We start from the raw sequence: 13,166 nt of genomic DNA, 5'->3' as shown, positions 1-13,166 counted from the left end.
TAACGAATGCAGCCCCATATTGGGCTCCATGTCCAGCGTGGAGCCTACTTAAGAAAAAAAAAAGTGGATTGATATAGTGAAATATAACAGCAATATAAAAAAAATAGAAAATGCCAGCATGCATCACATATAATAAGACTGAGTAGGGGTGCCTGGGTGGCTCAGTCAGGTAAACATCTGACTTAGGCTCAGGTCATGATCTCACAGTTCGTGGGTTCAAGCTCCTCAACGGGCTCTGTGCTGACAACTCAGGGCCTGGAGCCGGCTTCAGATTCTGTGTCTCCCTCTTTCTCTGCCCCTCCCTTGTTTGCACTCTGTCTCAAAAATGAATAAATGCTGGAGTCCAGCTCCGGCTGGTCCAGGGTCCCCTGAAGGAGGCTTTGGCATTGGCAAAACTGGCGGGAAGAGAGCCCGGTTGATCACCAGTCTGGCATCTCTCTTTCCTGGTTGGAGGTCACCAGTCTGGCATTTCTCTGGCATCTCTCTCTTGCTGTTATGCCCAGATTGCAATATCCCCAAAAACCAGAGACTGCCAGGGAGACCAAGTCACGTCTGCAAAAGCAAAGGGCATTTATTCAGGCTTAAGCTTGGGCTCGCAGACCTCACCAATGCAGTGGATCCGTGCTGAGAGCCCCAAACTAAGGCTGGGTAGGGTTTTTATGGGGCTTGGAAAAGGGGGTTACAGAAAATTATGACATAGGTACAGTAATCCAATCATCATCATATAACAGCCTTAGTAACAATCTTAACCATACACATTGTCCAGAGTGTTCGTTACTTTTGGCGGGACCCAATCACGACATTTGGTGTTTCTTTGAAAATAACCAATTACAGGGTGGGCTAAGGACCCCCACATGGAGTGAATAACTGGTTAATCTAGCATTAAACAACAGGTAACTATCTATAGTTTCCATCTCCAGGCCTGTCCTTAGGAATGTTAAGTGTGTTAGCTGGCCGCTTCTGATTGGGTGTTGCGAGGGTGGTCGCTTGTTGAGCAATATGTGCCCTTTTCCTGTTATTGTCTAATGATTCTGGGAGACTGAAACTTAGGGCTTTAAGCGCAGAGGGGAAACTTAAAGCCTGTCATGGAGTCAGTTTTGTTCAGACCTGTGTCCTTTCATTGCCAGGTTTTGTGCCTTTATTTATAGATTTAAGTATTAACATGACATCAAAACGTGGAATTTTTACAAATAATTCTCAGTGATAAGATGCTTTGAAAAGGGTGCAGAAACAGGTTTTACAGAGGCATTTTTGGCAGAACTACTCTAATTACAATGAGGAAATTTACACATCATAGGATAAAGGATATTCTCAGTGAAAAGCAGATAACATACACATTTGTTTGAACCGGCAGTAAATCTTACAACTAAGAAGATAGCAGGATGTTTTCAGTGAGAAGCAGATAGCAAACACATTTTATAACAATGATGCTAAGATTCAGGCATAAACAAGGCTAGAAGGCATTCTATTTGGCTCACAAGAGGAAGAATGTATTTAGAATGGTTAGTAAATAAACCTTTTGTCAACCTTGTTCTTTGATTTTGAGGGTGTAAGCGCCATAGGCACCCTAGACAAGCCAGAATTTGCATATGAATTTAAGTTGTAACTACTCTTACCTATCCTCACATTGGGCACCAAATTAGCATACGTATGCGCAGTAACTTATGCCTGGCTCTTGTTTGTTTTCTTATTCCTAAATTAGGCTCTTTTTCTCCTGGCCAGAGTAAATATTATTCTTGCATTCTTTAACCCCCTTTATTATCCATGTCTTAAGTTTGTGAAGCTCAATAGAAGAGCCTTTCAACAAACATCTGCAGTGCTTTGTTTATTTTTTAATTTAATTTAATTTTATTTTATTTGAATATAACACAATTTATTTTTTTAACATATGCAATTATTTTCCATCATTTACAATACAGTAGTTACAATGACACTCCAAACAGAAAAGCAAAGTAAAAAAATCAAAACACCAACTTCTATTTCATGTAATTAGACTTATACAGAAATTAGAAGGCTAAGTAACAACTAGTTAATCACCTAATTTCACAGCTATCTGAAGTGGCAATCGTTATATAGCAGCTTATCTATGATACATTCAAGATAAATGATACAATTTATTACTTGCCCATAAGCTACAACACAGCCTGCTTAATACCTTTCCTTAAATTCCACCTCTATACTACAATATACTTGAGGTGCTTTGTTTAAGTTCCTCTTTATAGAGGTAGGAATATGCTTCTTCCCATGAGGCATCTGTGTGGGGAATATCGGTTTGACTTGGAGCATTGTGAGGCCTAATCAATAGCAATAGACTTAATTTCACATGAGCAGTAGTAGCAGAAGGAGAAGCCAGTTTCTGCCTCTCATGGCAGGAGCCGTGCAACGTCTGCCATTTCCTTACTGTGACCCTGTCATCCAGCAAGGCCGGTGCGGCTCCCAGCAAATAAACATTAAAAAATTTTTTTAAAAAGACTGAGTAGTGTTTCATAATTTTTTTCAGTTATATATAAATATATATGTGGGTATACTGGGTCACAATATGCTATCAGTCATGGTCAATAAATTTGGAAACCACTTTCCATTCCTCGTGTTATAGTTATTAAATACATGATAGTAGCTTAGACCCTTGAAGATTATGCTTTGTCATTTGCAGTTTCAAATTATTGTCATATGTTTTATTCTCTTCCCACAAATAAATAATTTGTTACTTTGCTAATTCATTATAATAAAAAATACTATATATTGTAGAGGAATAATAATAGCTGGTATTATGGAACTAGGGATTTTTCAATAATCTCTAATTTTCATATTTACCAATCAATCTGGATTTCATCATCCCCATTTTATAGGTGAATAAACGGAGGATGAGAGAGGTTACTTCCATAAAGCCACATTAAATCTAAGTGGCAGAGGCAAAAATGGATTCATCTATCTGCTCCAAATCTAGTAAATTTTCAGTTACTACCTTACTTTTCACTATTTTTAAAAATACCATACTGCATTAGCTACACAAATAGTTACACTGTTACTTTGACTGGACTAGTCATTCTAGTAGATGAATTTTCTCTTGACTTTTTTTTCTTCATTTTAGTTTAGTTGAAATTCTAATTTTATTTTTTAAGTAATCTCTACACTCAACATGGGGCTCAAACTCATAACCCTGAGATCAAGAATTGCATGCTCTACCGACTGAGCCAGCCAGGTGTCCCTTGTTTTTTTTCCATTAATATAACATAGTTAAAAATGATTATAAAGTGTACATATTCCCTTCTTTAAATTTTTTTAAATGTTTTTTTAAATTTATTTTTGAGAGACAGAGAGAGACAACGCGAGCAGGGGAGGGTCAGAGAGAGGGAGACACAGAATCTGAAGCAGGCTCCAGGCTCTGAGCTGTCAGCACAGAGCCTGATGTGGGCTCGAACCCACAAACCACGAAATCATGACCTGAGCTGAAGCCGGATGCTTAACCGGCTGAGCCACCCAGGCGCCCCCATATTCTCTTCTTTAAAACGGCTGCTCCACACTGTCAACAATAGCCAAAACATGGAAAAAGCCTAAATGTCCATCACCTGATGAGTGGATCAAGAAGATGTGGTATATATACACAATGGAGTACTACACGGCAATGAGAAAGAATGAAATCTGGCCATTTGTAGGAAGGTGGATGGACCTTGAGGGTCTCATGCTAAGTGAAATAAGTCAGGAAGAGAAGGACAGATACCATATGTTTGCATTCATAGGTCTAACAGGAGAACAGGAGAAACCTAATGGAGGACCAGGGGGAGGGGAAGAGGGAAAGAGAGTTGGGGAGAGAGAGGGAAGCAAAACTTGAGAGACTATTGAATACTGAAAATGAACTGAGAGTTGAAGGGGAAGGGGCAGCGGGGGAAAGAGGTGGTGGTGATGGAGGAGGGCACCTGTGGGGAAGGGCACTGGGTGTTGTATGGAAACCAATTTGACAATAAACTATTAAAAAAAAGAAAAAAAAGATGTTGAGGGGAAAAAAAAGAAAATAAAAAAAATAAATAAAATGGCTGCTCCAAGTCTATCCTACAGAACAAATGAAAACATGAAAAGCACTAGACACAAGTATCCCATTAATAATTACCTTGACTTCCTAGTTTCAAGTGAAGTTATAAAGGTTTAGGTTTTTTTCTATGCTTATTTAAAATCTTTATTGTTCTTTTCTCCGTAGAGCCAATGGAACTGTATAAAAATAGCTCCATATCTTGAATACCCATTATAAGCTGGGTACTTTAGGCTGTGTTAAAATTACACATATTCTTATAGAAAATGCCAGAAGGTATAAGTCATTCATAATCCCACTATACTATTTTGTAGTATAATTTTTACTTACTACTATAAACATTTTCCTATGTCAGTTATATAATTTCCTAGAATATATTTTGTAACTTCATAATATCCTCATAGTTTGTGGAATAATTCATTCCCTTACTGTTTGATATTTTGGTTGTGTTTTCTTTTTCTAGCTGCTTTTCTTATCAAAAGGAGGTTCCCAAAACAATCTATCTCTTAATGAGTCCTAGAATCATTTTCCCTCAGGTCCTGTGATTCCAGGGCACTAAGGATTGCTTTGTTATTTTCTTCCTTTAGAGCTTTTAATCACTCTAGAACACTTCTAAAGAGAAAAAAAAATGAGGCTGTTCACACTAAAGAAAAATTAATTTTATAGTTGTTTACTTTGAGGAAACACTGCTTGTGGTATCAGCCTTTGAACTCCTTGCTTACAGGAATATTTTTTATAGTAATACATGCCATGGGTCATAATCATAAGGTTACCTACTAACTTGTCTAGAAGCTTTCAGCAATTTCCAAACCTCATCCTAAAGAGATGATTTCTCCTATTTATCTTAAGGATATTTCTTATTTATCCTTTTTCAAAATTTTTAAAAAATATTTTATTTTTAAGTAATCTCTATATCTGATGTAGAGCTTGAACTTACATCACCAAGATCAAGAGTCTTATGCTCCACTGACTGAGCCAGCCAGGTGCTCCATATCTTCTTTACAAATCAGTGTATACAAGGATCTCTAGAATACATCTTTCTATAGCAGTATAGATATCGTGTTCCTTTCTGGTCATGGCTCCACAAAGTAGGAATATATGCGGTGGCTAATATTCACTCATCCCTCTTTGATAGATTTAAAAAAAATAGTATATCACAGGGGCACTTGGGTGGCTCAGTAAGTTAAGCATCTGGCTCTTGATTTCAGCTCAGTTCATGATCTCATGGTTTGTAGGATGCAGCCCCTCAATAGTGCTCTGTACTTACAACACAGAGCCTGCTGGGGATTCTCTCTCCCCTCTCTCTGCCCCTTCCCCATGCATGCTCACTCCCAATCTCTCTCTCTCTCTCCCTCTCAAAATAAATATTTTTTTAAAAACCCAGCATATCACATTCAAATGGATATTTCTGAATGCTCTGATTTATTCTGAACATTAGGAAAATTCTATAAGTTACTATTTAACATTAGCATATATAGGAATATCAACCACGGCAAACAGCCACTAAAACTTGATTTTTAAAATACTGTTTTGAGTATAACACATACAGCTGAGTGCACAAATTGTCATTGTAAGCATATGAATCACAATAAAGCAAATCCTCATGTAAGCACCACCCAGGTCGACAAACAGAACACTGCCATTACACTCGAAGACCCTGTGCTCCCTCAAGTATCATCCCCTTCTCCTTTCCATTAGGAAACATTATCCTGTCTTCTGACACCATGGTTTAATTTTCTTTTTACCACAGTTTAATTTTGCCTGCCTTTGAATATTACATAAATAGAATCCTATGTATTCTTTTGTTTCTGGCCTCTTTTCCCCAACACCGTGATAATTATCCATGATGTTGTGTGAGCTGTAGTTTGTTTTTATTGTTATTATTCATATATATATAATATACTTATGTTATTATTAATAATCATAAGAATATTTGTTTTTATATAAGAATAACATAGATGTATGAATATATATCTCTTAAAAATCTTATTGCTTCTACTATTTTTAAAAAGTTTATTTATTTTGAGAGAGAGAGGGGGTGGTGTATGTGTGAACTGCAGAGAGGTAGAAGAAGAAGGGAGGGAGAGAGAGAGAATCCCAAACGGGTTCCATGCTGTGGGCCAAGAGCCCAATGCAGGGCTCAATCTCATGACCTGAGCCAAAATCAAAAGTCAGATGCTTAACCAACTGAGCCACCCAGGTGCCCCCATTCTACTACTGATAAATATTAGAGTTGTTTTCAGTTTATGGCTGTTATGAATAAAGCTGCTATGAACATTCTTGGACAGGTTTTTTGGTGTAAATGTATGCACCATTCTGTTTGGTATATAACTAAGAGGGCAATTGTTGAGTCATAGAGCAGGTATACAATCAGCTAGCTGTAGGAAGTAATATTAAACACTATTTCAAAGTGTTTGCATAAATTTACACATCCTCCATATCTCTGACAACAGTTGGAATTATCAACCTTTAAAATTTGTGGTGGCCTCTCAAAAAAATTTGAGAGAGAGAGAGAGAAAGTGAGGGCAACCTAGGGAGAAAGGCAGAGGGAAAGGGAGAGAGACAAACCCAAGCAGTCTGCACACCTACCACAGAACCCAATGTGGGGCTTGAACCACGAGTCTGGGATCATGAACTGGGCAGAAATCAAGAGTTGGTTGCTCAATTGACTGAGCCACCAGACGCTCCTGGCCTCTCATAATTTTAATTTGCATTCAGCTGAATAAGTAATGGTGTTGAGTACATTTTCATATGTCCATTGGCCATTTGGATATCCTCTTGTGGAATATTTAACACTAAAATGATTTTCTTTACTTATTTTTCTAAAACTCAGTTTTAAGACTAAAATTTAAATAAAAAGGTATACTAAATTTGGGAGTTAAGGCAGTAATTCAGTACAATTTTTTTTAAGTTTATTTATTTATTTTGAAGATGAGTGAGAGAGAGAGCAAGAGTATGCACAAGTGAGGGAGGGGCAGAGAGTGAGAGAGGGAGAGAATCCCAAGCAAATTCTATGCTATCTGTGCAGAACCTGATGGGGGTCTCGATCTCATGAACCCCGAGATCATGACCTGAGTGGAGATCAAGATTTGGAAGTCTGAGCAACTGAACCACACAGGTGCCCCTATAATAATATATTTTTTCCAATAATAATATTTTAAAGTAGTACCAATTATATATATCTAATCTGAAAGGTTATGGGTAGATAGAAATGTTTCCAATATTTGAGTTATTTGGGTTATTAACAATTCCAGAAAATGAAGAGTTTTTTGTCTATTTTTGTGATCATTGATTCACTCATGCATTCATTAATAAAATTAGTAAACATCTGGGGCGCCTGGGTGGCTCAGTTGGTTAAGCATCCGGCTTGGCTGAGGTCATGATCTCACGGTTCGTGGGTTCGAGCCCCGCATCAGGCTCTATGCTGACCGCTAGCTCAGAGCCTGGAGTCTGCTTTGGATTCTGTATCTTCCTCTCTCTCTGACCCTCCCCTGCTCGCGCTGTCTCTCTCTCTCTCATTAAAAACATTAAAAAAAATTAGTAAACACCTCCTTATGCCAGGCACTATATTCAACATTAGGTTCTATCAAAGACGGAGGTGACATATGTGAGCTCCAGCAGTGCGGTGCCAGAGGGCACAAACAAGCTCGCTGTGCAGGTATTCCAGGCCATGTCGTCCTCCTCGGACACACCAGCACCTTCAGCTCAGTTCAGACCCGTGTCACGGAGGGCCCCACAGAGACAGTGATCATCAGGGTGACGCAGCAGGGGCAAGAGGAAATGAGCTTGAGACCTAGGCCATTTACCAGAGTCCCCTTTAGTACTGCCTTGCTCAGTGTGACAGTGAGTAGACGGTACCACTTACATATGGCAAACAGGACTCAGATTCTCAGGGCAGGTCACCCCATCAGAAGGAAAGAAAGCCCACACTCCCTTCACTGATGAGTCAGCTTGACGCAGAGACTGTGGCTGCACTGCAGTCCTATTCTCTCTGCCTAAACCTATTTCCTTCCCTTCCCCTGCAGGAACTCATTTTAAGAATGCTCACTAGTAAACTTCTTGCATGCTGATTTCCATTTCAGAGGCTCCCTGAGAGATCCAACCTACAACAGTATTCAGTGGAAAACCAAATTGCTCTAATAGGCCTATAGTCTAGTGTTTTATATGGATATGTGTGATGATCAGAATAAGTTTTATTTGTATTTTCAAAATATTTCTCCCTTTATTATTTAAGGAAATTTGAAAGAAAAGAGGTAATATCTTTTTAAAATAAATTTGCAATGGAAGACATACATAAAAATTAAAAAAAAAGAAATATGAAGAGTGTAGCAGGCCTGCAACTGCTTTCCTTATGAAGGCCAGTTTGCCAGGTGGCCTTTGGTTAGTGTCTGGGAACTTAGTGGTAAAAAGTTCCGTACGCTGATAAAACTTTACTTAAACGAAAAAGAACGGCTCACTGTATTTAAGCTGTACAAACAATGTGATTTATGTGAACATCTGGTTTCCTTCTGGAAGTCTGGAATTTGGTATGTGTTGAGCATAGGACACATATGTGACCAGTGCCCCCCAGGCACTGTATCTGATGAGTTTCCCTGGAAGATAAAACTTCATGTGTTGTCGCACGTGGTACAAACCCGCGGCTCGAAGAATTAAGTGTGTCCCAGGTGACTCCACGAGAGGACTTTTAGAAACTTGTGTCTAGTTGCCTCCAAACTTTATCTCATACACCTTTTCCCTTTGATAATTTTTCTTTGTATCCTTTGGCTGAAATCCATCCCAGTTGTGTCCACAAACATATGCTAAGTCCTGTCAGTTGTTCTAGCAAATCACTGAACCTGGGAGTGGTCTTGGGGCCCCCTAGCACAGAGGTATCATAGTTTTCAGAGGGAAGTTCTTTTCCAGAATTTAATGTTTTAACTATATTATATTTCTATTGATACATATAAAGGATAATGATTTATAATTTAAAATATTTATGACTCCAGGGCACCTGGGTGGCTCAGTTTGTTAAGTGTCCAACTCTTGGTTTCGGCTCAGGTCATGATCTCACAATTCTTGGGTTTGAGCCCTGTATCGGGCTCTACAGCTAGCAGCATGCAGCCTGCTTGGGACTCTCCGTCTCCTCACCTTTCTCTCTCCCTTCCCCCATATGTGCTGGCTCTATCTCTATCAGAATAAATACATAACCTTACATAAAATAAAAATAAAATAAAATAATAAAATAAAATATAACTACTCAATGAAGAATATACTTTTATCCATCTAGTCAAATACTAGACAAAATGCATCCCATGAATCTCTAACAAAAAAACCTTGCTAAATATATTGCATATACCTTGAGTGCCTGTATTTGAAAAGAATTCTGATTTACATCTAATTTAGATCTTGGCTTACTTTTTTTATATTGTTAACTTACATATAAATAAATGTATTCCCCTATATAGAATAAGGTTATATAAGACAAGAATTGCCTAATTCTTCCAGACTTAGTACAGAACAAGAAAAATCATGTGTAAATATAACCTCCTAAACCCATAAAACATTCCTCTGTTCTGCATTCATCCTAAATTATCTTTGTTTACATAGGAAAACACAGTTTAAACTGCACTGTCATCTACACTTATTTCTGTGTCCATATTTCCTCAGTAAAAAAGTTAAGGCTGGTAATTTAATTGTATTTATATTGTTAATGGTGTCGATTTAGGCTCCTCTTGGGTACAGAATTGTTTTTGCTTAGAAAACAAGAACTTAAAAAAAAAAAAAGAAAACAAGAACTTATTATGTTTGAGAACAAAACATATTCTTGGGATCTACAAAAATGTGTATAAATAGTGAATAGAGAGCACAAACTTCTTTAAGTTCTTCTACCATCTGTTTGTTATTTTATATTGTTGCTATAAAATCTAGAAGTTCATCTTCCAAATATAATGGACACCTGTTTTGTCAGTACCATTCACATGCAAATATAATTAATTAGAAAGGAAAGATATAGTTAGACTTACATTTTCACTAAATTCTTTTTCATTCTAGGCAGTTGATCCATCTGTTGCCTTTTAGAAACTTGGTATGAGTCAGAGACCTGAAATACAAACATTCGAGAATGTGTCCTCTTATTTCATGACTGATTTTGGAGCTAAGAGAAACAGTTCATCCTTAATTAACTCTTTGATAACCAGGCCCTTAAGTGGCATACATAAGATAAACTAAACTCTGGCTTCTCCAGTATTATAAGGTTTCTAAATATTATGAAGATCCTTCTGTCTCAACCCCATATTCCATGTGATTTTTAAAACAATTATAGAGGATGGGACACCTGGGTGTCTTAGTTGGTTCAGCGTCAGACTTTGGCTCGGGTCATGATCTTGCGGTTCATGGGTTCGAGCCCTGCATCAGGCTCTGTACTGAAGCCTGTTTCTGATTCTGTGTATCCCTCTCTGCCCCTCCCTTGCTCATGATCTGTCTCTCTCTGTCTCTCAAAAATAAATAAATGTTAAAAATAATAAAAAAAAAAGTAAACTGTAGCAAAGCCCAGTGGTGGGGTCAGAAGGGAGCTGAAAAAGGTCAAGGAGTAAAAGCAAAACAGTATATCCACCCTTGCATGAAGTTTAACTGAGAAAAGGAAAGGTAAGTAGTGGTTTCATTTTTTAATTAATTTTTTAAACATTCATTTATTTACTTTTGAGAGAAAAAGAGAGAGAGGGAGAGAGCACTCGAGTGGGGGAAGGAGAGAAAGAGAGGGAGACACAGAATCAGAAGCAGGTTCCAGTTTCTGATATGTCAGCATCCAGCCCGATATGGGGCTCAAACTCACAAACCATGAGATCATGACCTGAGCCGAAGTTAGACACTTAACCAGTTGAGCCATCCAGATGCCCCTAGTAGTAGTTCTATTAAAATAGGGTAAAATAAACGTTTGTTTTTGTTTTCTTTTGGTGGAAGAGAAGAGCATCTTTGTGAAGATGTGAGGTCATTTGGTAAGAAAGACAATTTTGGGCACGTTGGACCAGAAGATGGAATTCACTAATTTATTCACTCAGAAGATGTTATTGAGCATCCAGTATGGGCCACCTGAAATTTAGCACTAGGGCACAAAGATAAGGCATGGTTCTTACAATCCATTGGAGAAAATAGCACACTAAATAGATTGTACAATTCACTGTCTTGGCAGAGGTTTGCACAGGTGCTTTGTAAGCATAAAGCAGATGCTAATTCGGGCTATAGGGGGCCTGGACAAGTAGCCAATAAAGACCTGCGGAAAGGACATTCCAAGCAGAAGGAGTAGCAAGGGCGTACGCCTATAAGGTAACACGACAGATATAGGGACTACATATAGGTTGGTCCGGCTGCAGTACAAGGTGTGAGCAGGAACGTGGCTGGAAAGGCAGCACTCTTTGTTGGAAAGGACCTTGTAAACCACTCTATGAAGCTTTGGTGAGACCCTCTGGACAAAGCAAAGGCAATGAAGGTTTTAAATGGGGAACAACATCATATCTGTATTTCACAATGATTCCTAAGGCAGTAGAGGAGAAAAAATGGCAAGATTTTAATACCCATCGTATTGAGATTATATTTCAAATCTAGATTTAAATCTGAGTAACTCTATTTTCAAATGAAAAATAACAAAATAGAGTTGTCTGAAAAGACACCAGAACAGCTGGATAGTTTGGAACCCATGTCAGAAGGAATTGCTAGTGTAACTTTTGTTGTAATTTAATATTTTAGCTTAGGGGAAAGAACTATGGAGGCACTTAAGGGTTGTTTTCAAATCTTTGAGAAGTTGTCACATAGGATATGTATAGAATTGTTCTATGTTCTTTAGAGAATGCATCTAAAACCAATAGGTTTTAAGGAAGGAGAATGAGGAGCATCACATGCTGCTTTAACAATTCTAATAATTAGAATTGCTTGACAATGAAACAGAATGGCTTCAGGTTCTGCATCTTTAAACCACAGCATTATATTCAACAATGTCTCAGATCTACTGCTAAAATTCTATATTACTGGGAGCAGAATTTAGGATTATTATGTGTTACAACAAGCTCTAGTCAGTCTTTCTGCCTGACTTTTAAGTAATGTAATATACCTATATATTCTTAAAAATCAATGTTCATACTACATACTGTGTAAATTGGCAAAATCGTGAGACCGGGAAACTCCATTTCATTCAAAACAGTGAAGACAGCAGAAGTATAAACAGCAGACTCAGCCAATAGCTCTAGTTATCTATCTAAGAATCAATTATTTATGTATTCAGCATGGAAAGAACTGCAGATTGTCCATTGACCTTTCCAGTCACTGGAGTATCCACATGGTCAGAATCATCTTTGACTATAAAGATTAACAATTCACTCTAGAGTGAAAATCCTTATTAACATTTATACTGGGGAACAGGATTAACAGCTCCCTGGGAAGCTGTTAAAATTGGCTTTGATTGTATGTTCAGTGATCCTGTATAATCAGAGTAGAACCTATTCCACCTAAATGAGTTTTTCAGATAAACAAAGGTAAAGGAGGAAGGCTGAGGCAAGAAGAAATTCTAATGCCCGTCACAGAGAGGGAAGCTCGGGAGATCAGGAAAGAAAAACAGGAAAATAATATTCACCACTTATTAGAGTTTAGAATGTATTACAGGCAAGGCATTTTACTCAGCACTTTACATACATTACATCTCTAACCACTCATAAATCCCTTGCAAGACATTACTATTATTTCCCCTTCTACCAAGAAGGAAAGAAACAAAGTCCCAAAAGGTTAAATGACAATTAAGTATAAAGCTGGGATTTAAATCCAAATTGACAATGACTCCAAAATCTGTGGTCTTTTATCACATCACAGTCTCACAAAGCAGGTAGCGTTTCTGCTAGAACCTGAGGGAAGCGGTGCTGACATGTGTGAAAAGCAGCATTTCCAGGGGGGAGTCCTGGTCTGAGGAAAGGCGTGGAGGGGCCTGCACTCAGGAGGAAGTCATGCTGCCAGCTACGAAGCTGGGGCCATCTAGGGGAAACGGACCATTTTATGGGTAGGAGACTACAAGGAGTGATCCTGTTTTCTCTCAATTTCCTAACGTAATCTTAGTACTAGATCTCTAACCTTCCCTTTACCCACTACTGCCCTGACTTTCATTCCCAAATTGTCCTAT

At 38.2% G+C, this 13,166-nt stretch overlaps 1 protein-coding gene across 1 annotated transcript in view; it reads right to left on the bottom strand.

Moving 5' to 3' along the window:
• The window catches only part of LOC115290593 (spermatogenesis- and oogenesis-specific basic helix-loop-helix-containing protein 2-like), a 115,345-nt gene that overhangs the window by 69,930 nt on the left and 32,249 nt on the right, over window positions 1–13,166 (bottom strand). The window contains exon 5 of the mRNA XM_029938473.1: window positions 10,030–10,106. Within this exon, the coding sequence (XP_029794333.1) occupies window positions 10,030–10,106 (77 nt within the window). The remainder of the gene's footprint in view (window positions 1–10,029; window positions 10,107–13,166) is intronic.

Source organism: Suricata suricatta, chromosome 4, assembly GCF_006229205.1.
Source record: "Suricata suricatta isolate VVHF042 chromosome 4, meerkat_22Aug2017_6uvM2_HiC, whole genome shotgun sequence".
Lineage (NCBI taxonomy): Eukaryota > Metazoa > Chordata > Mammalia > Carnivora > Herpestidae > Suricata > Suricata suricatta.
Note: the sequence above shows the minus strand (reverse complement) of the source record. Positions and strands in the feature narration are given on the sequence as shown.